Consider the following 27,981-nt stretch of genomic DNA (forward strand, 5'->3'; position numbering starts at 1 on the left):
TGGATTCATTAGACGCGCAATGTACTTCGTTTTCTGATTGGTTATATATAAAGACATTCCCTAGACTCGCTAAGACCCCCCCCCAAATGCCACTGCCATACAGCATCGAGGTCACTTTAGAGATTAAACCCAACGCTAATCTCTACGTAACTAATAAACGCCTCCTGCCTTTAGCTACATCTTAATAAAGAGCGATATATCTAATATAAATAATCAAAAGAAGTTGCAAATTTGTATGTTATCTTGATTTACTAACTTTAGGAAAAACTCGGGAGCCTTCAATGATACGATACGACGATATATATATATATATATATATTATATATATATATATATATATATATATATATATATAATACGACCTACAATGTACGTTTAATCATAATTTATTTACCTTATATAGAAACGGAAATAAATTCATAAACGCTAAATCTAGCTGGCTACATAGAACGAAAACGATAATGCTAATATCTATGGTTCGTCCGTCCGTCCATCTCGTACGTAGTTTATATAAATTTACGATATCATATTGTAGTACTAGTATTGCTTTATTGAGGTATTAGGTACGTTATATCGACACCTGCATGGTAAACAAATATGATCGTTAATTACACAAGACTATTATATTAGGGTGCGTTCAGTATTATGTGAGCGTTTTGTTTCTTTGTTTTTACCATTTTATATATAAACACATCTCGGAAACAGCTCTAAAGATTTGGCTCAAATTTTGTATTTATATAAAAAAACGCAATTTTAGACAATAAAAGTCAATTTTTATTACTGATTATTCGAGCTGACGGTTCCTTAAATGTCGACGTCAGTTGGTTTCGTTTTAAATTAATTGTTATATTCAGAAAAAGCGATTAATCGGATTAATGCTACAATAAATAAAGCTCGTTTTATATTATGTGAATAAAAATAAAAAATCGCATATGTTTATACCTGCTCTTCGTGTAGGCAAAATAGGAACAATATTCACACGCCGATCCTAAAGAAACTCGCTCACGTTACACTCTAACGCACTCTAAAGACAATATTTGTGTTTAAAAGCAAAACATTACACGAAAAAGTTGATATGATGATGACCATGATTTTTAAAAGTCACTTTTCTTTTAAAATTACTTACATAATATTAAACGGACACTTATGACACACTCAATTCCATCAGATTGACGATTGATAGGTTGATAATTCGACATCTATAATCATCAATGCAACAAACCTGATATGTATATATTTATTTGTACCAAATTTTTATGTGATGACTTGTTTTAGTGTAACTGTAACGTTTGAAGAAAACATTTCCGATGCAATTCAATGTTATGTATGATGAAAGAAAGCTTTATTAAAGTTTCCATTCAACTGATGATTGACTTGATACAAATATACTTGTTGCTTCATTAATATACAATATGGCGTTGGATGGAAAATTACTTTTTAAATATGAAAATTATTTTATCTGTTAAGAGATTATTGTTTTTGCTTTTAATTGTATTTATTATGTTACTTTACGATAATGAAATAATATATAACTTTTACTAATGTAACTGTTTTGTTGACGGTACAGACACGACTTTAAAACTTTTCAGCCATAGAATCGAAATTGAGAATTAAATTTATATTATTCTTGCAACAATACCCTCGCTAATGTGTGCTGAGTGTTTATTATTTATCTGTACGAATATGTATGTATGTCACATAATAAATATATGTCACATTATGAACTAGACTTAGTTGTGACGCAACAATTAAATTCATTGAGTTAATTTTATTTAACTACGCTCGCTGGTTAATCAATAATTGATTCAAACTTTCAATATTACAAATTTTTGGAGCATTTTAACGAGATCATGGTCAAGGATTAATGTTTTACTTGTTACAGTTAGAAATATATATTGATTTTACAATGATGTTGATGGACATTAACAAAATAATAATGTTTTCATGCAAGTGTCGAATTATTTCGATCATTTAGCCTAATTAGTGAAAAAATATTAATATAATCGTTTAATATTTTAGTAATAATTTAAGCTACATCCATTGATACGATTTCTGTAAAGTTCTAATTTATATATAAACTAGCTAATGCCTGGTTACAGTTGCGATGCATATAAATTTATTTTGTATACAATTATCTAGCTACAACGCCATCTATTATCCGTTGAGGGAACTAGCCAGAAAGCTTGACGTAAGAGCCATTAATGACTGTTTAAAGTTTTAATTGAAACAGAAACCTATCGAATACAAACCATTAAACATCTAAATGATGGTGGTGTATTTTTTGTATGTACGTAAAATATTTTCCCAGAAATTTTGTCACATATTGTCAACACCATGAACAAAATTTGCACAGGGTTAGCAAGTCTTTTATGGGACAATGTATACGCTTTTACAATCCCAGAAAACATTCAAAAATATTCAATTGTGAAATTTAAAAGAATATTTAAGGAATGCTTGTGTGCTAAAGCTTACAACCAAAGACTTTTTAGATGAATGTGTGTAACCTTGAGAATGGAACGATCGCATCCAGACTGTGCACTCTCTATTACCGCACTCATAACACAATGGGGCGGCACATCCGATACGAACGGAAAGAGTTCGCACTAGCAACACTCCGGTGCAACTGAGAACAACTCGACAAAAACCCGATGACTTTTTAATGATCCGAACAATTCGTATGAGATAATTGCTTACAAAATAAAATTAGGACACAGGCATTAGTTAGCAGCGAATAAAACCACGCCCACATAACCCATTACATACATATCGGTATCGACCGCCATATTGGATTTCGTGTGACGTCATCCCATAGTTACGAATACTATACATTTAGCCAACGCAAGCCACCCTCGTGACATCGCAGTCTTCGTTATTCTGAACGCTTGTACGAATTTAATACTATTATAGTGCCTTACTTATACGATATTAACATTAAAAAAGCGATATTTTATTGGTATGACGTCACAGCCTACATAATTACGACGCTCGCATCGATCATAGAAACTGCACAAAATGTACGATAAGGCAACCCGTAGACGAGATCGTCATTCGCGCTATAGTCTAATAAAATAAAATGGTCAAAGTGCCGAGGTACTCACATGTACCGGTCTCTCGCACACATTGACGCACACCATACGATGACGTCACCTGCGTGTACGTGTCTATCAGTTAACTTGCTATCGATAATATTTTCAGGGTGTGATCGTGTTCCCGTCTCGCGCGACCTTTAAACCAATTCGACATGACTAAATCCCCGCTAATTGGTTAAATTTCTGAACGATCCGTTTCACTCACGCACACATTAACGCACACCTTACGATGACGTCGCCTGCGTGTACATGCCTACACATGAATAATTGGACGTGTGTGTCAATTAAGGCGCTATCGATAATATTTTGACGGTTATGATCGTGTTCCCGTCTCGCGCGACCTTTAAACCAATTCGACATGACTAAATCCCCGCCAATTGGTTAAATTTCTGAACGATCCGTTTCACTTACGAATAGTAGAAGTGTATAATTTTAATTTATTTAAACACTAAAATACGATATCATTATACATTAGTTAAATTTTAATATGCATTCATTAAGTTTCTTGTTTTTTTTTTATATTCATATGATACATACTTTTACATTTTGTTCGATTTATAAATTCATATTTTTTTTAAATCTTTTATTGTCTGTATAATCAACAGTTAAAAACCAGCTGTGTTCTGACTCAGCTGTATAGTCTTTAGTCCTTTCGTCACACAGTATTATACGTGAAATTTGAACTGTCATTATTTATTTATAGCGTGACAATAAATAATGTATATTTCCATTGTTAGCCTTTTAATCTTAATACACAATTCTACTATACGTAAACAACTCGATTGAACCGGGTATGATTCATCGTCCCTTTCTCTCCACACGCGAAAAAATGAGACAGCAATATATGTACCTATTAAATTACTTCTTACAGACCGTGTAAATACAATACAGTATACAGAATCGTCGGCTAATATATAAATAAAAGCCAACAAAGTCGAGTACGGACATTAAAACTTGCATTAAATAAATAACATCAAACGAGCCACTACAGTACAAAATACGAATTTGTATATATCATATATTGTGGTCACATAACATATATAGCGATACTATGTATATTCACTTCATAATTCAAAGTACGTCTGTTATATCTACATAAATATATAAGTCGAATTTTGGTGTTACGTTTCAAAACGAGTCTATCGAATATTTTTGTATATATATTATACAATAAAAGCGGTTATTTAATATCAAACGTACGTTATGTATAAATATTACAGAAGCGACTTTGTTGTTAAACGAAATGAGATCACGTCGAACGGGTATATGATGAATGTTCGTTTCAAAGTTTTTGAGTTCGTCCGTGTAGCGATGGCGGGGCCGGGTTACATAGCGAGCAGCACGCCGAGCGAGGAGTCCACGAGCAGCACGAGCAGGGGGGGGCCCCGGGGGGGCGCGCGGCTGAGGCCAGCGCCGGTCGGAGGTCAACGCCTCCACGAGCGGTCCTCCTCGTCCTCTTCGTCCTCGTCGAAGCGCAGCAGCGGGTCCGATGTTGGCTCCTTCTGATTCTAAACGTGATGAAAGATTTAATATTACATGTAACGCAAGATATCGAACGAAATATGACGTGTTCATAATGTGATGCGTCTTTCATCGCTGAGTGAGTGAGTGTAAAGACACAAGGGACACAACGTCTTCTATTCCCACGGTAGGTAGCGCACGATGTAAGGAATGGGTAATATTTCTTGCAGTGCCAATGTCTATGGGCGAGGTGGTGACCAATTACCACCAGGTGTCACATGGCGACCACGATCGCTCTGACAAAAGTGTCGCGACGAAGAAGTCACATTTGCTTACATACTTTAAATAAAATTGAGTTTAAAAACAAGAGCTTCGAATTAAGTGTCCATAACGACTCCAAAAGGCTAACGCTAGCTCAATCACATACTAGTGCACTAGCACAATCTTTTACTGGTGGTAGGGCTTTGTGCAAGCTCGTCTGGGCAGGTACCACCCACTCATCAGATATTCTACCACAAAACAGCAGTACTTGGTATTGTTGTGTTCGGTTTGAAGGGTGAGTGGGCCATCTGGCGCGGCGGGAGGCCCGCGTACCTGCGCGTCCTTGTGTTCGGCGGCGGAGTCCCCGTTGTGCGCGGGCGCGGCGCCCAGCGCCTTCCCGTTGGCCACCCACGTGATCTGCGGCAGTGCGGGCGTTAGTGCGGGGCTCATCGCGTACGACGAGTGGGAGTATGGGACCAATCCCGGGATTTCGGGATTGGTTACGCACGATCTCGGGATCGGTCAGTCGGAGACGGTCTCGTAATTATAAACAGATAACAAAAATCCCGAGTGTATATTCATATATGAATCAGCCGTTTTTTGTTGTAAATGACAAATAAAATTAATACATTAAACTTTTTTTAAATCAATTGAGTGGGGCTTAAATTCGCGTTTCCTTAATATTTGTCGATCTCGACAATGATCGAATTGAATCCCGATAATCCACCGGGGTGGTCGAAATTTCTACGCGTGACTCACGGAGAGCGTCCGGTCGTTGTAGTGCCGCGCGCGCAGCAGCGCCTGCTCGGCGTGCGCGCGCGCGCGGTACTGCACCACCAGCTCGGGCACCGACAGGTTCACCTCCTTGCCCGTTATCTCGCCGAATTGCTGCACAGGGGACGTACGTCACACACTCTACTCGATCGTTGCAAAGCCAGCCAGATTACATTCATTATCACTTTCTATGCGACCGTTAAAATTATTAGAGAAAAACCAATATATTATCAAATAAATTTTAATAGCAACTTGATTAAAACGATTCGTAAGCAAATCTTAAAATTTTTTTGTGTTGTTATGATTTGACTTCCTAACCGATAGCAGCCGTGGTCGATTATTTTAAAGTTAGATTGGTCAACTAGCTGCGCAAAATTTATTCTACGACTCGAGTGTGTGTTTACAAACATCTCTATTTCTTCTGTAATAACAATTTCACATAACTAGATAATAAATAGGTCCATATCTTTCGAGGCATGGAATAAACATAATAAAAACACATTCCAAAGCTTTCAGCTTTCGAGCTCCATGTAGCTTAAAAACCCGTTAAACGTCTAGGGACGACCTAGAATTCGAATCCGGGACATCCGAGCCTAGCCGAGATCAGCACTGACCGCGAAGTGCGCCTGCAGCGCGTCCAGCTCGTCGGGCTCGAAGCCGGACACGAGCAGCGCGCGCGGGCGGTGGTCCACCGACTGGTTGACGCTGAACGCCTTGGGCGCGCCGCGCGAGTAGCGCATCGCCGAGTTGTAGCGCCCGCCCCTGCCGACACACGGGACTGATACGGCCGCCTGGCGGGCACGCGCGCACGCGCACGCACGCGCACGCGCGGACACGCGCACATGAACACTTTGTTAGGGTGTGTTAGTCACATTGAATAATAGCGGGTAAATATTATTAAACATATTGTGGCTTAAATTCACGACCGGTGAGAGAAGTATGAGCTGATACGGCAACAATTACGAGATCGAAGACGTCGAGTCCCACGTGCCCGTTCCCACACAGTCGTCTCTCGGGCAGCCAAATTTTATTTCTCTCGGTACAGAGATCAGCCAACATTACGCATATATCAAATAATAGACATAATTATTAGAAATAATAATATAAAACTATGTATGTACTGAGTATCTTACCTAAGTTTTCTCTTCACAATACGATAGCTTGAAAGAATAAAACATAAGTCTAACATTACACGTCTTAACACGTTCATTGGCAAACGATCGGTGCGCACGCGCACGGCGCGTACACGCGATACAAAGCCTTCCTACAAAGTTCTTCCCTCGACAGTTGATTACTTATCTATGAGTCGGGATGACCAATTCGATCCTCTTCTAAATTTTCGTTGCTTAATTTGTGTTTGTTTATATGTCACGTTTGGCGGTGAAGGCAAACACCGTGGAGAAACCTGCATGTGTCTAATTTCACTGAAATTCTGCAACATGTGTATCCACTAACACGCATTAAAGCAGCGTTGTGTAATGATCTCCAAACTTCTTAAAACGAAAGTCCTTAGCTCAACAGTGGGACATTAACAGACTGTTATTATTTTACTTAAATATCTTTAGAATACTTGTTATAGCTACTTGGGCGGATATTCTAAAAAGAAAAAATACTACGAGATTATAATTTTTGTTTGATTATAATCAAGTATTGTTTACACTGTGGCAATGATGGTGTTAAGAAAAAAAAAATATTTACAGTTTTAAGTTTCTTGACGGTTCTTAATTTTTCATTTACATTTAAAATAGATTGTACCTTTTCATATAATTGACAAATTAAATTTATTGAATATTTGTTTTTTTTTCTGTCTGTACATATTTAGTTGTTACCATGTATATTTTTTTTGTTGACAGTCGTTGTATTATATATATTTAGCTTCAATGTAAACACAACGTGTTCAGACAAACATAAAACAATATAGAAAAATATTTACTAACCTCGAGTGACCTCTTCGTGTGCCGGAAAACGTCGGAAACTGAAGCGCCATCTGTCGTCTCATCTCCGCTATATTCTTCGCCAACTCCGACACATCTTGGCCCTCCTGTTTAAGAAAGATCAATGAGATATACATATATTGTTGTGTTTCGGTTTGAAGGGTGAGTGAACCAGTATAATTACAGGCACAAAGGTTGCCAAGCCACATCTTAGTTGCCAAGGTTGGTAGCGCATTGGTGATGTACGCAATGGTTAACATTTCTTACAATGCCAATATCTACGGGCGTTGTTGACCACTTACCATCAGGTGGCCCATATGCTCGTTCGCCTTTCTATTCTATAAAATATATATATTCTATCAAATATATATTTTGGATAGAATTTGCGTAAAATCTGTTCTTAGTGAGCGCCTACGTCGGGATAGGTAAAGTAAATGTGACAAATATCAAGTCATAGGATTTCAAGGATAGTTTAGTTACGTTACGAAAGTAACTCTTGTCTGTCTGTTACGAGTAACGGCTGAGCCGCTGGAAACGATTTTGATAAAATTCCACCACCACCCCCCCCCCTCTCCCCCTCCCCCCCTAAGACGAGGACGAATACCAGACTACACTATCTATATTAATATTATAAAGAGAAAATAAGAGATTCCTACGAAAATTGGAATAATGTAACCTGTTATATCATTTGCTTTCCTATAAGTAATTTTGACGTAAAATTGATTGTTCGATCCGGACGAAAACGGTCATCAAATCGCTAGTTCATTATAATCTTATATAATAATCAATTAAACGTGCTTTTAAGAGCTTACACGATGACGAGCCGGTTGTCGTGGTTGGTAGATAACTTAAGCCCTTCACGCCGAAGGTTTTGGGTTCGATTCCCATCCAGGACAGACATTTGTGTGCATGAACATGTCTGTTTATCCTGAGTCTGGGTGTAATTATCTATATAAGTATGTATTTACAAAAGAAAAGTAGTATATCAATTGTCTGGTTTCCATAGTACGAGCTCTGCTTAGTTCGGGATCAGATGGCCGTGCGTGAATAATGTCCCGGGATATTATTACACGAACAAAGAACAATCCGTTGATGAAAATATTTACCTGTTGCTTCGTGATAATATCCAATTCAGCATCCAAAATATCCTTCTGTACTTCCTGTAACGTTTTCGGTTTTTTCGCGTTCATCTGAAAATAAAATAAGCGTAATTTATATATATATATATATATGTAATATTGCGTATATATAATGCAATTTAGTAACAGCGTTTTTATACAAGAAACAAATATATAGACAACACATATACAAACTCATTCGGCCAATAGAACAAAGACGTTATAGTACAATTTATCAATCGATTATTTTTTATACTGACAGTCATTTCAATCGGTGCTTTTATATATTAATTAGTAATTCGATAATTAAAATACTATATAACAATCTCATTCAAAAGAAAACAATCAGGCAATAATGATAAAATAAAAAAAAAACAATAAATTTTATATTGATTTTAGTTAAATAATGCCGTCTTATTCTTTCGAACGTCATATCAATGATGACAGAACGAGATAATTATCGTTTTGTTGTATATGTATTTTAATTATCAATAATTTTCAAAAGATCTATCGCCCAATAGTTATTTGATGTCACTTAAGTCATTGTTCTTTTGGTAGAGATACCTCAACCGTATTAAAAATTATCTTCCACAACGTATGGTAGAAATTGTTACGTTATTTAATTAGTCTCGACTTACAAGTTTTTTTTTATTTACAAACATTATATTAATTATTTATTTATTTATTTTTGTCAATATCCATACCGGCCTGCATAATGATGTGTATTACTACTCGGTAGCGATAGATGGCGTTGATTGAATCTGTCACAATCCTGAATCGCGCTGTCTAGATTCACCACTGAGTATATATATATAGTGTAGGACTATTATGAAGTGTTCAAATAAATCCAAAATTTTTTTTCGAACCGTCTAGTTGCTCTTCGCCCTAATGGCCTCTACAGCGTCACCGGGCGGGTTGGGCGAGATGAACTCAGTCGGATATTGGGAGCCACACGAGGGGCTCTAGAGAAACGGACATCCTAAGGGCTCGGCTTAGGACGCCGTTGAAGTCGGAAGGGATGTCCAAGTTGTGTGTACAGTTTAGTTTTATATAGCGTGTTGTTGTCCAATATAACTTCGGCGTGTACACGACTTTATGTCCCTTGTGCCTGTAATTACACTGGCTCACACACACACACACACACACACGCACACGCACACGCACACATAGACACACACACACATTTTGCGGTAGAATATCTGATGAGTGGGTGGTACCTACCCAGACGAGCTTGCACAAAGCCCTACCACCAGTTTAACCGTTTTTGGTTTTTAACGCAAATTGAGATTAATCCGATTTCAGATTTACAAATCGATTTCAAAATCCGATTTCGGTAACGCCTAGCCTCACCAAATCGCTTGTGCTCAGACAAATATAGTCTTTAAGTACTTATCAGTAAGGTCGATGATTGTGTAATAGATTTCCGTAGCAGAACCGACAAATCGAAATCCGAATCGGAAAATTCGCGCGATCCTTTTTATTCCGCTTTGTTCCAATTGGTTAGAAAGAGAGAAAGCTAATTTCATATTACGCAACAACTCGTTTGATATCCAGCGATTTTATTTGTCGATTCAAAATCTTTTAGTGGTGTCGATCTATAGATCGCTGGCGTTTGGTTCGACTAGGTCGATTTTGTTTGAAATCGGATTTTGAATTCGTTTTGATATTCAAACGCATGCCTAGTATATATGTAAGTATTTTATATATAATACATGTAATTTGTCAACTATCATGGTGATCGGTGATACGGTTTCAATGTCTTATTAATATCAAACATATATAAACAAACATTAATATCTATTTATAAGATATATATACGTATATATTTAGGATATTCCTTGATACATACAACAACGTGAATAAAAAAAAAAACGCGCGCTAATTTAAAACAGTCATTTTGTTGTTGGACAGATTGATAACGTAATTAATTAATTATTTACGCGACTTGTGATTTTTTGAATGTGTTCAATTGTACTATTTGGATTTTTAAGAATAATCAACAATTTGTATGATTTGGTGTTCTATTTTTAAAAATCAATTCGAGGTTTTTATAAAATCAGTTTCACTTCTGGATGCTAAATATATATGTACATATTAAATAATAACGTCGTAAGTCACTATAAACGCACAGCCTGAACTATACTTTGAATGGGACCTCCGTATTTTGTCCACCAATTTGACCACCATTAACCCTCCAATCTTCAGCTTCATCCATTAATCGGTTCGACTCGTCATTCACCCATATTGAAAATTGTTTACAATTATTACAAAATTAGACAAAAAGAAAAAAAAACAGATTCTTTGGCCGGTTCTCCTCGGGTCAGTGTAGTTTCTTTTTCGAACCGGTGATAGTTTTCACTTTGAATAACAACAAGTGAGAGTACAGTGATGTGTTTCAACAATTAATAAATAAATTTGTAGCACGGTGACAAATAAATACGTACGTATTTGGTAGGCGAATGTGTCGAATCGAAAAACCTCACATATATAATAATGTACAATATACTACATATATACTATATATATATTAACCGATAACGAATTAACGTCAGGTAATGTCTTCTAAAAACGCAGATATTTCTTAAGAGTGACATACAACACGACATGATAGTTACTATCAATACATATTCACAAATTAAATCGTCTAAATTACGAGGCGTCTCATTTAAATTTATGTTATGTATAAAATTTTAATGTTTTAACATATTAAAAAAATAACGATTCCTGTTTAAAACTTTTTTAACCATAATTTTTGTTGATATTAAAATTAAATTTTTGATTTAATACATACAAATAATGAACTATATTATATATTTCGAATTATTATTTAAAGCCTCGATGCATATAAAACCGACACTAACAACGTACTTTTTTTTACTTATACTTAAACTTTACTTACTTACTTACTTTTACTTATACTTAAAACTCAACGATTACATCTCTTAATGAAACTAACACAACAGTTACTATTGTAGAACAAACACTTGTGTTTTGCGGTCTTATTAGTTTATTAACAATACACCACTTTTATACAGTATATACAGTAACAGCCTGTTAATGTCCCACTGCTGGGCTAATGCCTCCTCTCCCTTTTGAGAAGGTTTGGAGCTTATTCCACCACGCAGCTGTAATCCCGGTTGGTAGAATACACATGTGGCAGAATTTCAATTAAATTAGACACATGCAGGTTTCCTCACGATGTTTTCCTTCACCGTAAAGCACGAGATGAATTATAATCACAAATTAAGCACATGAAAATTCAGTGGTGCTTGCCCGGGTTTGAACCCACGATCATCGGTTAAGATTCACGCGTTCTAACCACTAGGCAATCTCGGCTACATACATGTGTATGTGTGCGTTTATGTGTGTGAAGTATAAATTTACTTGGTTGTAGGGCTTCGTACAAATCTATCTTTGTAGGTACCAGCCGCTCATCATATATATATTTTTATAGAATAGGAAGGCGGACAAGCCAATGCGAACCAACCTTGGGAACTAAGATGTTATGTCCCTTGTGCCTATAATTACACTGGATCACTCACCCTTCAAACCGGAACACAACAAGTACTGCTGTTTTGTGGTAGAATATCTGATGAGTGGGTGGTATCTACCCAGACGAACTTGCACAAAGCTCTACCACCAATGTCAAACAGCAACATTTAGTCGTTTTGAGTTCCAGTTTGAAGGGTGAGCCAGTCAGTGTAACTAAAGACACGAGGGACTTAATCTTAATTCCCAAGGTTGGTGGCACATTGTCGACTCACGTCTGCTGGCAGATGTGGTCAGTTGACTCATTTGCCAATCCACCACCCAAAAAGCTATTAAAAAGGACGTATTTGTTCTAGGAACGTAATATTAATGATAATCAATAATTACGATACACTGCTCTATTATAAATGATAATAATGTCCTCCAGACCGATTTCGGCCACGGCAGCCAATCTCAAGAGAGATTAGCTAACTACGCAGGAGATATTATAGTGCACAAGTGTGTGCGCAAACACAGGTGCACTCTCTATTCCCTAACTCTCATAATCCGATGGGACGGCAATCCGACACGACCGGAAAGAGTTCAGGCGCAGGACCAACGGCTTTACGTGCTTTCCGAGGCACGGGAGTGTACACACTTCCAACTTCCAGACTCCGGGCTGCTACTGAGAATTTTTCTGACAGAAAATCCCAATAATTTTTATTGGCCCGACCTGGGAATTGAACCCAGGACCTCCGGGTCTGCGGCCTTATATCAAGCCACTAGACCAACGAGGCAGTCCAGGCATGATACATGATAAATGATACAACTATAATTAATCTATATTAATGAAGCCTCTTATAATGGGAAAAGCTTCTCCTCAAAAAGGGAGCCCTTAGCCCAGCAGTGGGTCATTCAGGCTGTAACGAATAAAACCTTGTGAAACTACTTGATTGTGATAATGACTTAAGGATAAGAAATCTATAGCAGTGTTTTAAAATGAAATTTTATCTTTATCTGTGCTAAAAAAGATTTTCCACATAATATCAGTACTCTAAGACTGCACCCCCCCTCCCTCATTTTGTACTTGTATTTGTGTAAAAATATGTTTAGTAACTCTCATTTGTACAGATGTCCAATTAATGATAATTAAAATCGAACTAAATATATGATTAAAAGGGGTTTTTATGTACATATATGTTTTAAGTTAGATATAAGATGATTTCACTAATATATTGAAGCTGCCTATGCACCGACATATAAATTTATTAACTATGTTATATGTATACATGTAGAAGATATTATATTACATGGAGATGGAATGTTTTTAAGCGTGTGCGTTTTATTTTGACAAAAAAACGATCGACACGATGTGCGCATGCGCCAATTATTACCCAACTTAAGTCGCTTTTACGCTTGTTTATCCCTTGTTTAAGTTTCCCCCATTAGTTATAGTCTATCCAGAGGCAAGTCTTTATTCAATAAGGAGCTCGTTGCACTTACTTATAACGCGTGTAATTTAACTGTTGAAAAATATTAACCGAGTAGTGAGTTTCTTGCCGGTTCTTCTCGGCGAAACCTGCATTCCAAAACGACGGTAACCCCAAAATGAATCTTGTAAAATGTGCAATTCAAAAGTGATCGTGATAAATATTTACTTGTAATAGACTAATAAGTTTACATTCGATTAGTTATATCAAAAATCTACAACCGGTTTGGTAAGAAATACTTAAAACTCGAGTGGAAACGGCGATTTTTTTTTATTTTTTTATAGAATAGGAAGGTGGACGAGCATATGGGCCACCTGATGGTAAGTGGTCACCAAACGCCCTTAGACATTTGCATTGTAAGAAATGTCAACCATCGCTTATAGCCAATGCGCCACCAACCTAGGGAACAAAGATTTTATGTCCCTTGTGCCTGTAATTACACTGGCTCACTCACCCTTCAAACCGGAACACAACAATATCAAGTATTGCTGTTTTGCGGTAGAATATCTGATGAGTGGGTGGTACCTACCCAGACGAGCTTGCACAAAGCCCTACCACCAGTAAAGTCATTTCGTAAGTAACGAAAGCCGGACGAGTCACCAACGCCCACAGACATTGGCATTGTAAGGAATGTTAAACAACGCTTAAATCGCCAATGCGCCACCAACCTTGGGGACTAAGATGTCATATCCCTTGTGCCTGTAATTACACTGGCTCACTCACCCTTCAAACCGGAACACACCAATAACAAGTACTGCTGTTTTGCGGTAGAATATCTGATGAGTGGGTGGTACTACCTACACAGACGAGCTTGCACAAAGCTCTAGGACCAGTATTTGCATTATGTATAAGCTTGTCTTATACAAATGATTAATGATTAAGTATGACTTAAAGTTCCCCATTGCTTTTTTTTAACTTTCCATTCAAACTATACATCTAGATTGTGCTAGGAATGGGGATAAGAATAACGACCACGGCAACAAGATTGAATGTACACGCTTAAACTAATAAATCTGCAAATACGCAATGTGTAAATTAAAAATATAATTATATTAGAAGGAGTTATGAAAAATAAAACCACTCAAAGATAAAACAAAACGAAGAAGGCAAGCGTTTAAATTGAAAGCGGACAGAAAAATCAGGCCATACATTAAATTATTCCATGAACATATTAAGGAAACAACTTTGCCTATTAATTAATAATAAAACCTCAAAAAACTTTGATAAATAAGGCATACTACTCGACACAAGATTTTATAAACGACGATATTTTTCGACGGGGCGGTTGGCGTGATTGGTAGATACTTCCCTTTCACGCCGAAGGTTGTGGGTTCGATTCCCACCCAGGACAGACATTTGTGTGCATAAACATGTCTGTTTGTCTTGAGTCTGGGTGTAATTATCTATATAAGTATGTATTTACAAAAGAAAAGTAGTATATGTAGTATATCAGTTGTCTGGTTTCCATAGCACAAGCTTTGTACAAGCTTAATTTGGGATCAGATGGCCGTAAAATAATGTCCCATGATATTATTATATAAAGAAATAGTTATTCATTCTATCAATAGTAAGTAAATATTCAAAGGGTTAAGACATCGTGTGACTACGCACAACGGATACACAAAGTTTAGTAGATAGTGGAACGTGAGACAGCTCATCAGCTGATTCGAGTTACTAACTTTTTAATTTTTAATCAATTATAATTAATATACGCCACGAAAACATTCTATGTACAAATATGTAACACACACTGACATTTGCATGTTGCTGTATTTCATGCAGCACATTATTCGAAACTCGAATAGTCATTTATTAACAAAATGCAATGCATAAACATGTACATGTGAAACGATACGTTCAGTTCGGCATGTCAGTCGGATATATGAAGGTGCGTGCATGTATATAGTATGAGACATGTGCATATCGGCGCATGCGCATCGACGTTCGTTCGTTCGGTACCTGCTCGAGATGCAGCCGAGACATCGATCTTGACACTGACTCGTCCTGTTTTGTTATAAGAGTAACTATTTTATTACATTTATTTATATTTATATTTTTTATTTGTTTACAACCAACAAAAAATAATTAAATTAAACAGTAAATAATTAAAATTTTAGGCCATAAACGATCATGGCACTATTTATAATTTTTATTAAGTTGGCAACACAAAGTATGAGGCCGCACGGGGCTCGGCCTTGGACTCAACTAATCCACTACACTGACCTGCATCTGTTTCAGTATCCCCTGGTTCGCGACGAGCTCCTTCCGCAGCTTCTCGATGCCCTCCTGCATCGTGTTGATCGTCTTCATCAGGACCGCTTTATGTTGCTCAGTTACATTTCCTGAAATATATCAGAGTATTTAATTACATTCTATTATTAATTCGTAAACTATTTTGCTACAAATACGGTAACATCTCAAGAATCGTACATCACACGTCGCCAACGGGTTCTCGCACGATACTAGCAACTATTTCTTTTGGAGAATTACATAAAAAAATAACAGAAACTTTTTGGTTAAGGTATCAGATCAAGGGACAGTCAACACTATCACTGTTGGTCCTCTCTCACCGGATTCCAAGCTCTGTATGAGCAGCTGCTGGTGCTGCAGCTGAGTCTGCAGCAGCTTGTGTCCGCGGCGGTGCGCCTCCACCATCTGCAGTCCGCCGGCTCCACTCTTACCGATCGCCTTGCCGACCACCGCTGTCGTACCGTTGCCCGTCTCTTTCGCCTGTCGGGAAATGATAGTGAAATTATAATAATATAACTACTTTTTTTTAATAAGCACCTCAAACAATCATACATAAAAACTACATATAAAAGAAACCATACTGATAATTCCAAGTTGAATTCCATATATTTAATTTAAAAAATAAAAATTGGAAGAGTCTACTCTTTATATAACTTAGAACCACTAACTCAACACCAATCAACGGGCATATCAGGACAAAAGGGCTATGTTATTTAAGCGCCCAACTAATGAATGAATGATCAAACTCAGATACATAATAACGTTGATTTTGGGTATTTTTAATTACTATTAGCTGTGTCTAATAATAATGTGTCTAAAATAATTATTTTAAGGAGTTCTTATATTAAATACATTATATATGTCAGAAGCTGTACAACACTGACATTGTACATTTAAAAATAATAGTGTCAAATTTAATTTTCAATAAAGCGTGTTTTCTCATCAAGAAAAGTGCGATTTAATTAAACAAAACGCGTAATAGTAGCCGAGATGGCCTAGCGGTGAGAACGCGCCATCGAGAACGAGATCATCTTAACCGTTGATCGTGGGTTTAAACCCGAGCAAGCACCACTGAATGTTTATGTGCTTAATTTGTGTTTATAATTCATCTCGTGCCTGACGGTGAGGAAAACATCTTGAGTAAACCTGCATGTGTCCAATTTCGCTGAAATTCTGCCACATGTGTATTCGACCAACCCGCATTGGAGCAGCGCGGTGGAATAAGCTCCAAACCTTCTCCTCAAAAGGGAGAGGAGGCCTTAGCCCAACCGTGGCACATTAACAGGCTGTTACTGTAATAGTAGCGAACAAACTGCATCATATTAGATAAATCTTACCTTCTCGGCCTGTTTCACGTCGGCGGTCGCTTTGATGTTGTCTCTATTTATTAAAACCTTATTGTGGGACATGAGATGATTCTGTCTATCCGTTTGTTTGTTCATCTTTTGACCACCGGGCGCTGTGTTCTCTTGTTTGTTCTGTTCAAAAATAAAAATAATAATAATATCATGGGACATTTTTCACACACGGCCATCTGATCCCAAATTAAGCTTGTACAAAGCTTGTGCTATGGAAACCAGACAACTGATATACTACATATACTACTTTTTCTTTTGTAAATACATACTCATATAGATAATTACACCCAGACTCAGGACAAACAGACATGTTCATGCACACAAATGTCTGTTCTGGGTGGGAATCGAACCCACAACCTTCGACGTGAAAAGCCAAGTATCTAGCAACCACGCCAACCGGCTAATAAAAAATATATTACTCATTACTTCTCTACATACTTCAATGATATTCAAACCTTATTCAACATTACAGATAACATAACATTGTAACATTTTGTTGTCTTTTTGTCTCCTGTCGTTTTTTTTTTTTTTTGTATATTGACAAGACCTCACCGACCAGGAATGGTTTCACAAATATTTTTTCCTGACGTGAATATACAATTTTAATTGTCTTCTGGTATCTTTTTTTTAGAACTCTGAAGAAGAAGCTGTCACTTACCTCAGGGTTGTGCCAGAAGACCTTAATGAATCTATTATTGAGCACAGCCTCAGTGCTCTTGTAAGCCACATTCGCTTCCGTTGGAGTTGAAAATGTTATTAGTGCCGCTTCGTGATCTCCCTCGTAACAGACCTATAGATCAAATTAAGATAAATTTATTTACAAATTGTGAAGGGAGATAGTTAAGCACAGCAGTTATTATGCGATACGTATACACAAACACAGCAAACTTAATCGTCTTATTCTCTGATGGAACGGTCAATCCGACGCTGATTTTTTTCTATATTTTTTTATATGTATAGGCTAGCGCTTGACTGTTATCACACCTGATGGAAAGTGAGATACAGTCTAAGATGGAGCGCGCTTGGCTAGAAATCGGATAGAGTTCAGGATTTTAGTGCACACAGAGACAATTTCTCAATAAAATCCAATAAAATTTTGTCATCATTATTCAGGATCAAAATATACTTTACCTAAATGGGCTTTTACAAGCACTTTGGAATGGTCATTTTTATTAGATTATATCAAATTTAAAGTTTAGTATACAAACTCGCTAGTTACTCTTCCCTGCTAATAAAATTACGTATAGTCTTCTATTGTACATTAGTAAACAATACATCGGCCCTTATTGCTACTAGTATAAGTGGGTATGTTTTTTTTTTTTTTTACATGATACAGTCGATAGAAAGCGCTCAGTGCTGCTATCTCACGACGCAATTGTAAAGGTTCAAGGGTGTTTGTGACCTTTACGTCGCCAATAATGCGTACGGCACGTCGCTGCAACCGGTCCAAGGCCTCAAGTAGGTACTTAGCGGAGCCATCCCAAAGGTGCGAGCAATATTCCACGCAAGACCGTACCTGTGTTTTATACAGCAAGCACAGTTGTTGTGGCGTGAAAAAGCGCCGCACCTTGTTCAGAACTCCGAGTTTCCGTGAGGCTGTTTTTATAACAGCCTCGATGTAATCCCTTGGACTAAGGTCGCAGCGAACGTCAATCCCCAGCCCATCCCCATGTATGTTGTAAGCATGCACAAAAAGTAATTAAAATAATTTTATGTCATACCTGTATATTGACAATTTTGCCAAACTTGCTGAAATGACTGTCCAGGTGTTTGATCTCGTTCAGGCCCGGCGGGACCTTTTTCACTTCGAGTGAGCAGTTCGCCGCGTTAGCCGGGAGAGGGGGCCGGGGGGCACCTGTTAACAAAAATAACCGTAAATCCGACCGCCGGCAAGGCTACTGCCTTAAAAAAGAAAGCACACGTAAAGTCGTGACACTCGTATGCAGTATGAAACGAAACGAAAGCTGACCGAGGCGGTTGTACTCGAAGGGCTTCTTGGCGGGCGGCGCGTCGGCGCGCACGCGCGGGATGGGCACGAGCTCGCGGGGCGCGGGGCGCGGCGGGGGCGGCGCGAGCGGCGCGTAGCCCACCACGCCGGCCGCCCAGATGTCGGGCGCCGCGGGGTTGTACTCGCTGCACGGGCCCGGCACGGGCAGCGGCGGCGGCAGCGCCAGCACGCGCGACAGCGCCGCGTCCTCCAGCACCACGGGGTCCAGGCCGTGGTCCCACTCGCACAGGTCGCCGCGCATGCAGTAGCCCTTCACTGCGGACGCGCGACGCGGCATACGTGTATATTAACTCATACGTGTTGTGATATATTGGGCACGGTGGATACTTCTTCGTTTGACCACCTCTACTTCGAATTTAAAAAAACATATTAAAGAAAAGTCGCTCCCTTACCGTCGAAGTCCCGACACCGGCGCCTGTACGCGTCCGAGTGGTCCATGCGTGCTCCGGGGGGTGACATCGAGCGATCCCGCGACCTGGGGATCGGAGACGAATATATTTTAGGGTCTATTATACAGACTCCACTGTCAAACTCACCCCTGATGTTGTCATTATGACGGTAATATTTTTACATAATTATTATCTTACTAAACGATATAATATGAAACCAAATTACATAAAAACGACAGCATGCTATCTGGAAAATCTATAAATCAGGACGACAAGTTAAAAATTATCAATGGGAGATTATTGTACTCAATTTCATACATAATACTGTCAATATTGTCATTTTTTATAATCCTTAAAAGTTACCCATTATATTTATTAATCTTAAATGCAACATTTAATAATTTACACTACCCCCAAAAGGTCAAAACTTCAAAGGGATCTAAGGACAGTCCACATCAGAAACCTCAGACGGTAGATGATGCTAGATAACAAGACATTGTATCCCCCACCCCCTCTTGCACGTTGTTAAAAAGACAAGCCCGTTTTCTTACCTATCTCGATCTCTAGAACGCGAGATCCGGTCCCTGTGTTCCCTGTCCCTCGACATCCTGTCCCGCTCCATATCCCGCACGATGCGCACCCTGTCTCTCTCCCTATCCAGCTCACGTTCCCTTATCGTTGGAGATCTTGACCTGAAACACGTATATCCAAAAAATATATACACCGTTCAAATATTTAATTAAAGTCGGCGGCCAATCTCAAGAGAGATTAGCCAACTGCGCAGGATATATTATAGTGCACAAGTGCGTGCGCAAACACAGGTGCACTCTCTATTCCCTAACACTCATAATCCGATGGGACGGCAATCCGACACGACCGGAAAGAGTTCAGACGCAGGACCAACGGTTTTACGTGCTTTCCGAGGCACGGGAGTAAACACACTTCCAACTTCCAGACTTCGAGCTGCTACTGAGAATTTTCTGACAGAAAAGCCCAATAACTTTTAATTGGCCCGACCTAGGAATCTAACCCAGGACCTCCAAGTCTGCGCCCTTACGTCAAGCCACTAGACCAACGAGGCAGTCGAAATTAGTAACAACCACGGGTTCGGAAAATACCCAGAGAAGAACCGGCGAAAGAAACTCAACAAAAGTGTATGTATATATATATATGCTTGTTCTTTACGTATTCTATGCGCCTGCGCATCATTCATCTCAGTGAGGTAATATTTAAAATGAAGTAGTGGTACCCAGGATACTGGTGGTAGAGCTTTGTGCAAGCTCGTCTGGTTAGGTACCACCCACTAATCAGATATTCTACCGCAAAACAGCAGTACTTGTTATTTTTGTGTTCCGGTTTGAAGAGTGAGTGAGCCGGTGTAATTACAGGCACAAGGGACATAAAATCTTAGTTCTCAAGGTTGGTGACGTATTGGCTATGGAAGCGATGGTTGACATTTCTTATAATGCCAATGTCCATCAGGTGGACGAGCATATGGGGCTCGTCCGCCTTCCTATTCTATAAAAAAAAATGAAACTCACCGCGATCGGCTGTGTCTGTCCATGTTGGCGGGCGGCGGGCTCCGGTTCCGGTATCGACCGCGCGGTGACGGTGATCGTGAGATCGGTCTCCTAGGGGAAATAAATGACTAAAAATATGCTCTAGTAATTAATATCAAACATCGTTATAGATGTAAATAAATAATAATAAGAAAAAACATAATTATAGTTTATATTTATTTTAATAATGTTTATTTATTATTTCCGTTTAATTTTATAATAAAAAAAAAACAATAAATTCAGATATCACGTTAGCCTAGTGTCTCGTAAGAGTCAAATTTGTCTTGCGTTCCTTCTAAAAGCTTCTATTAATATTGAAACTAGCATTACAAATCGCAAAGTGCCATATCAATGGTAATCACAATTCGTAAAAAGGATTAAACTAATCCAACTTTTTTATTCAAGACAGATATATATGTCAATATAGACCAGTGTTTCCCGACCTTTTTTTGGCCATGCCCCACATGGGGCTTAATACTTCTAAAATTTTTATGCCCCTCCCCCCCCTAAAAATTTTTAACCTTTAAAAATTGTTTTGTTCCCTTAAGAAATATAAATGATAAGTTTTAGGAAGAAATCCCCGGCGAAGTTTAATTGCCCAGTTGATATTTTGGTAACGTCTAAAAATTATACCTAATAATTATTAACAGCATTTTTTTAAGCGAAGGGGTAAAGTCGTGTCGAGTCCATTTTTAAATTGCCCCCTGTGGGGCGGGAGCCCCTCGTTGGGAAACACTGATATAGACACTTCAGATATCTAGAAAATTCGTACAAAACTATGACATATCTATTTTAATTTCGTTTATTGTCTCATTACTTTTAGAATTTTTGTTTTTTTTTTTTAAGTTCTGATTTAGAATAGTTAGATAATGTATAACATTGGCTTTCAATAAATAAATAAATATCTGATTACTTTAACGTATAACTCTATATATATAGAAATATCAGGTTGATTATCAGATACTTCTATAATATTTGGACCTTATACTAATGAATCTTGTAAGCGGGTGCACGGCTACACAACGATCAGTAATTTGACATATAAAAGTAGAGCAAACGTCGTGTAGCCATACAGCCAAGCCGAGTGTTAGTGCGCCCCCCCCCCGTTAGTAGTACCTGCCGCACCTGCGCTCGTGCTCGTGCGCGCGCCGCCCCCGCCCGCGCCGCTCCCACGAGCGCGACCGCCGCCGGCGCCGCTCGTCCTTGTCGCGCAGCTGCGACACGCAGCAACAATTAGCTTTGACATTACACTACTGACTAGATGGCCCAGTGGTAAGAACGCGTGAATCTTAAACGATGAACGTGGGTTCAAACCCGAGCGAGATAAGTAGGGTTTATTTATATAATAAAAGTCCTCTTCAGGAGAATATTTTGAAATGGATGGGCTAATGCATACATAAACAAGTAGGTTTCCTTACGATGTATTCCCACACAGCTGAGCATGCGATATGCTATACATTAGTATATGTGAAATAAATTAATCAAAAAGCATTTACAGAATCATTTCTTCTATCTCTTCTCCTGGGCGGGTCTACTGGTTCTTCTAGAAGTTCAGTTGGCAGCACCTGTGATAAAAACAATTCATAAATACAAATCATTTATTTATATTTCTCCTCGGAACTTATTTTAGTCACTAGCTATGGTGGGGTTCGGTTCCATCGGATTATGAGGATTCTGAAATAAGAGAGTGCATCTGAGTCTACACAAACTTTTGAACTATAATATATCTTACACACTTGACTAATCTCTCTTGAGATTGAACGTCGTGGCCGAAATAGGTCAGGAGAATATCATATCTCTTAGTAGTCTATATTCGTATTTAATACAATACGGACATCCGGTACAGACGAAATTTGCGTTTGGTCAATTGTATAGCCACAAGAGCATTGTTAGATCCCGTGGGCCATAACTACAGTCCCCAACAGTTGGTCACACCAAGATTATCGTCACCAGATAGATCAAGGTCACCAGGCACCGACCTTGACGAGCGTCTGCTCGTGGTGCGGCGGCGGGCGCGCGCGCGGCACCACCGTGCGGTGCGCGCCCGCGCTGTCGGCGCGCGGGCGCACCGCGGGCTTCTCCACGGGCGGCACTAGCGGGACTGCAACAGAACAATCTGAAATTCAGCATACATATTTGATTCGATTAATTACAATGACTTTATATTAATTAGAAATAATTAAATTTCTAGTAATTGTATGGATATAAATGAAAATTGTAATTTTATACACAAATTAAAATAATATGTAAATAGGCTATTAAATTAAATGTATCCACCGGTTCAGAACGTAGTTTCTACCGAGACCATCCAGCAACAAACTCATTAATTACTCTTTTTCTCGAATAGCAAAAATAATATTATAAATGCGAAAGTGACTTAGTCCATTTGTTTGTTACATTTTCAAGTATAACTACTCAACCAATAGTCATAATATTTACATAACACCCCCCCCCTACCAATCGAAATATATTATAATTTACCGTGGTTTTCCTCTTCGATTTCTTTCTCGAGCACCACCGGCTCCGGCTGTGGTGACGGTTCTTTCTTCTCACTGTCGTTGTCAGCATGTTTGAGGTACTCCTGATTCTCGAGAGTCTTGAACAGCATGTCCACAAAGGGTTTCGTCTCTGAGAAATACATATTATGTTTAGCTTTACATAACACAGATAATATAACTTATCTACTATAATATATAAACAATACTTGAAAAAACTTTGGTATATATTCACTATAAACTAAATAGGCCCGGGCCTTGGCGGGTAATATTAAGGAGGCAGCAAAACTTGGTAAGATTTTTAATAATTCCATGGTGTCACCTTTTAAAAAATACAAAAGTGTATACAGAGCACCGCTCAAAATACCCAACACTTTACAGGAAATTGGACGAAGACGTTATTTTATGCTAATTATTGTACGTATTAGTGAAGCGATATAATATAGTGGCCCATAAATGTCATAATGATAAAATGTTGCTTTCTCTCCATTTAAGGAAAAGCTTTAGAGCTTCTCGCTGCAAGCTGCTCTATATCTATCTCACGAGATTTGCCTTAACTACTGACTGACTGACTCGACATGAACAATTTAAGCTCACCTTGCTGGAGGAACACATCAAGCTGGTCCAACATCCCGTCCCTGAGCTCATCGAGTGGCTTGTCCTTCTTTACCAACGCGTAAACGTACTTGGCGAGCGCGGGTGGATCTGCGTCACATCTGAAAGTTTAATTAAAAATAATTGTTAATACATCATACAATAAAATGTTAAGGATTATATTGGACTTAAAACTTCGTTTTTAGGAAATATTTACATTTTATCACCATTACACTGCATGTTTTATCATCATCATCACCCACCTACGATCATCTTCTACTTAACATTGCCTTTCCGATGTCACACAACTTTGCCTGTTCTCCGGATTCTATTTTGCCAAGATTAGTTTAATATAATGTATTTGTTTAGAATATAACATATAACATTTTTCCAGACAGTGAAATCCTAAGTTAATAAGGTGATAAACTAAACAAAACCGACCAGGGTAGATACAATCTACTCAACACTAATTCACACAACATTAAAAACCTTTTTACTTTGAACAAAGCGTCTCCATGCACATTAGCCTTCCAAATACAATAAAAAATAAATTATGCTGACTAAAAAAAAAAATTAACGAAGGGCACTAATTATTTTATGCATATGCATGGAGACTATTGATATTATATACTTAAATATTGCATTATTAGATAACACCATGGCACTACTACCGCGGCAGAGCAGAACATTCAACAGTGGTACAACCGCATGGTGTATACGACACATTTGAATATATGTGTTATCATATTTTTCAACTCATCCTGTCATAATTCCACTAAAAGACATCCTTTGTTTGTCCCCACAATGTTTATATATGATTACTTAAATAACAAAGCATATAATTTTCTTATCTATATCTTATGAAAGTAAATTATGTCATACGAAGTGAAAGAATTATCATATTTAGAGATAAAAACTTAATCAATTCTATGTTACACAAATTGATGATTTTACAAATACATAATAATAAAAGTTAAATAATTTTAGTAATACTAGTTGTATTACTACCGACCACCAACCCGCATTAGAGCAGCGTGGTGGAATAAGCTCCAAACCTTCTCCTCAAAAAGGGAGAGGAGGCCTTAGCCCAGCAGTGGGACATTCACAGGCTGTTACTGTACTGTACTGTACTGTACTACATTAGGAATACATACATGAATTTTCATGTCACAATTCGATCCAATTTTTTTTTTATTCATACACTAAATATTGCCAATAGATCGCAAACAAAAAGACAGAAACTTTCATTAATTTGTTATCTAATAATTTTCGACAACATTTTATCTATATGCATAATGAGGTTATCACGTTATTATACTAAATGGTATAATAATTCCCTCTAACAACACTCAGATTAGCTAATAACCCACCTCTTTCAGACGTGGTTGATTTAAACAGAGATTCTTGGTAGGTAACAAAGTCAGAAACTCACAAAGTAATACTAACACATAATTTTTTTTTTTTATAGAATAGGAAGGTGGACGAGCATATGGGCCACCTGATGGTAAGTGGTCACCAAACGCCCTTATACATTGGCATTCTAAGAAATGTCTATATGTCTTGGGAACTAAGATTTTATGTCCCTTGTGCCTGCAATTACACTGGCTCACTCGCCCTTCAAACCGGAACACAACAATATCAAGTATTGCTGTTTTGCGGTAGAATATCTGATGAGTGGGTGGTACCTACTCAGACGAGCTTGCACAAAGCCCTACCACCAGTAATTATACAAAATACAGTTATACCATGAATTTAAGCATTAAGATTAATTATTTTGGTTAGGTTAGTATAAATCAAGATAACAACTGGTTTTTTTTACAACATTCCTGTCTAAAACTCAGTAGAGTCATAGAAATAGGACAGCCATTGGTGCTATTTATAAGCTATCTTTATTACTCCAAATATCATTTTTATTTATTTATTTATTTGTAATAACACACTTACAACATATACATAAAACATTGAAAAAAATAATTTATAAAACAATAATAGTATATCTAATATTCATTTCAATTACAAGTGCTATGTACTAGCACTTCCAGATTCAATGCAATTAAATTCAAATTAAAAGTAAAAAAAAATCATCAGTAATTTTTAAAAATGTCAAAATTAAAAAATAAATAATGTCATTGTTATAATTAAAAATTATTAAAAGTATTAATCAAATCTAATCATGCATTTTATAATAATTAAATAACTTAATTCTAAATATTGAGGGAGAGTCATAAAAAATGTCACTGTCCGGAATGTCATTTTGTGTACAACATTTTTTAAAATAAAAAATCTGAAACTTATTTCCGAATAAAATATTCATTTAATATCTTTGAAAAGACAAGTCAACTTTTTTATATTCATAAATTTTATTGTATAGATAATACATATACATTGGATAAGTTTAAAATTAAATTACCAACTCTAAGTATCGGAGCTATATTTAAAGCCAGCATGTGGCAATAAAAACTGTGATCAACAGTGTGGTTCGGCTCAAAATAGATGTTTTGATTGTGTACTGTTTAACATCTGTGAGTCAATTATTATTTTGAGCATCGGAATAAAAATGTATGATTTTTTTTTAATTCTCATACAATCTATGTATTCATTTTGAAATATAACTTAATTAAGAAGATACATGTTATGTTCTAATGACATATTATAGTGTGACTTATACAGTTTTTTTTTTTTTTTTTTATAGAATAGGAAGGCGGACGAGCATATGGGCCACCTGATGGTAAGTGGTCACCAACGCTCTTAGACATTAGCATTGTAAGAAATGTCAATGTTTGGAGCTTATTCCACCACGTTGCTCCAGTGCGGGTTGGTGGAATACAATGTGGCAGAATATCTGTGAAATTAGACACATGCAGGTTTCCTCACGATGTTTTCCTTCACCTGAATTCCTGAAATTCCTGAACATGCCTAATATTTAAGGTTAGAAATACATTTACTTCAAAAAGTTCTTATTTTAAAATCTGATTTACATTTTTAAATATTGAAATTTAACAATTAACAGTCACTATAAATTTCCATTTTTTAAAATTATATTGTAATTGAGGTCTTAATAAATATTTAATTAGTATATTGGTATCAATATTTCAGCTAACCGTATTTTTGCTATATGATCTTTGCTAGCGGAAGTTTACGAACTTAGTACGATTCATATGACATATATAGGTTATAATATAAATGTATTTTGTAACTACTTTTAAGCTCAAAACGGGACAAAAAGTAGATTATAAATATAATTTTTCAGTGATTCGTAAAGTTACAAAATATATTTATAGTTAAATACACCTTTTTAAAAAGTTAAAGTTTGATACGAAAGTTGTAACATACTGATAAAAAAAGTATTACGAAATCGAAATGACACCTCGACATATTTTTTACGATGCTATAGTAAATTTGTTTTATTCATTTTAAAGTTTTTATTTTAAGAAACAAAAGGCAAAACTAAGTTTAAGCGTATTTTGTAACGTGATATACGAAATAAACATGGCGCATCATGTACTCACAGTGGTTCCAATATGGACGTCAACCAACTCTTGAAAGCGTCGGGATTTTCTATGATCATGTTTTATTTAACAAAAGTATCTCATAAACACATAAAATCTTTGTAAAAACACTCAACACAAACTTAAAATTAAATTAACCACTTTAAGAATACTAAAATTCACACAACTATTTCAGTTCTTTCGCGAATAACTTTCCAAAGTTTTATTTTTATTCGTCGTCTATA

The 27,981-nt window shown here is 37.2% G+C and overlaps 1 protein-coding gene across 7 annotated transcripts; it reads right to left on the reverse strand.

The window, feature by feature from the left end:
• Nucleotides 1-344: 344 nt before the first annotated feature.
• LOC126778803 (zinc finger protein swm) lies at nucleotides 345-27,981 on the reverse strand. Of its 7 annotated transcripts, none has more exons than XM_050502486.1 (22): nucleotides 27,758-27,981; nucleotides 24,252-24,370; nucleotides 23,641-23,787; nucleotides 23,139-23,260; nucleotides 22,656-22,724; nucleotides 22,285-22,373; nucleotides 21,142-21,231; nucleotides 20,152-20,292; nucleotides 19,604-19,686; nucleotides 19,173-19,466; nucleotides 18,925-19,058; nucleotides 17,862-17,993; nucleotides 17,183-17,323; nucleotides 16,166-16,325; nucleotides 15,819-15,937; nucleotides 15,555-15,599; nucleotides 8,626-8,709; nucleotides 7,523-7,626; nucleotides 6,200-6,347; nucleotides 5,571-5,699; nucleotides 5,145-5,228; nucleotides 345-4,597 (listed from the first exon to the last, which is right to left on the reverse strand). In XM_050502486.1, exons 1-22 carry the CDS (start codon nucleotides 27,814-27,816, stop codon nucleotides 4,514-4,516), a joined length of 2,577 nt encoding a protein of 858 aa, XP_050358443.1. In that variant the 5' UTR covers nucleotides 27,817-27,981; the 3' UTR covers nucleotides 345-4,513. The 7 variants fall into 7 exon arrangements, with proteins under 7 accessions (XP_050358443.1, XP_050358442.1, XP_050358441.1 ...); XM_050502485.1 differs by having other exon boundaries at nucleotides 22,276-22,373; XM_050502484.1 differs by having other exon boundaries at nucleotides 22,276-22,361; nucleotides 23,139-23,275.

This window comes from Nymphalis io, chromosome 27 (assembly GCF_905147045.1).
Source record: "Nymphalis io chromosome 27, ilAglIoxx1.1, whole genome shotgun sequence".
Taxonomy (NCBI): domain Eukaryota; kingdom Metazoa; phylum Arthropoda; class Insecta; order Lepidoptera; family Nymphalidae; genus Nymphalis; species Nymphalis io.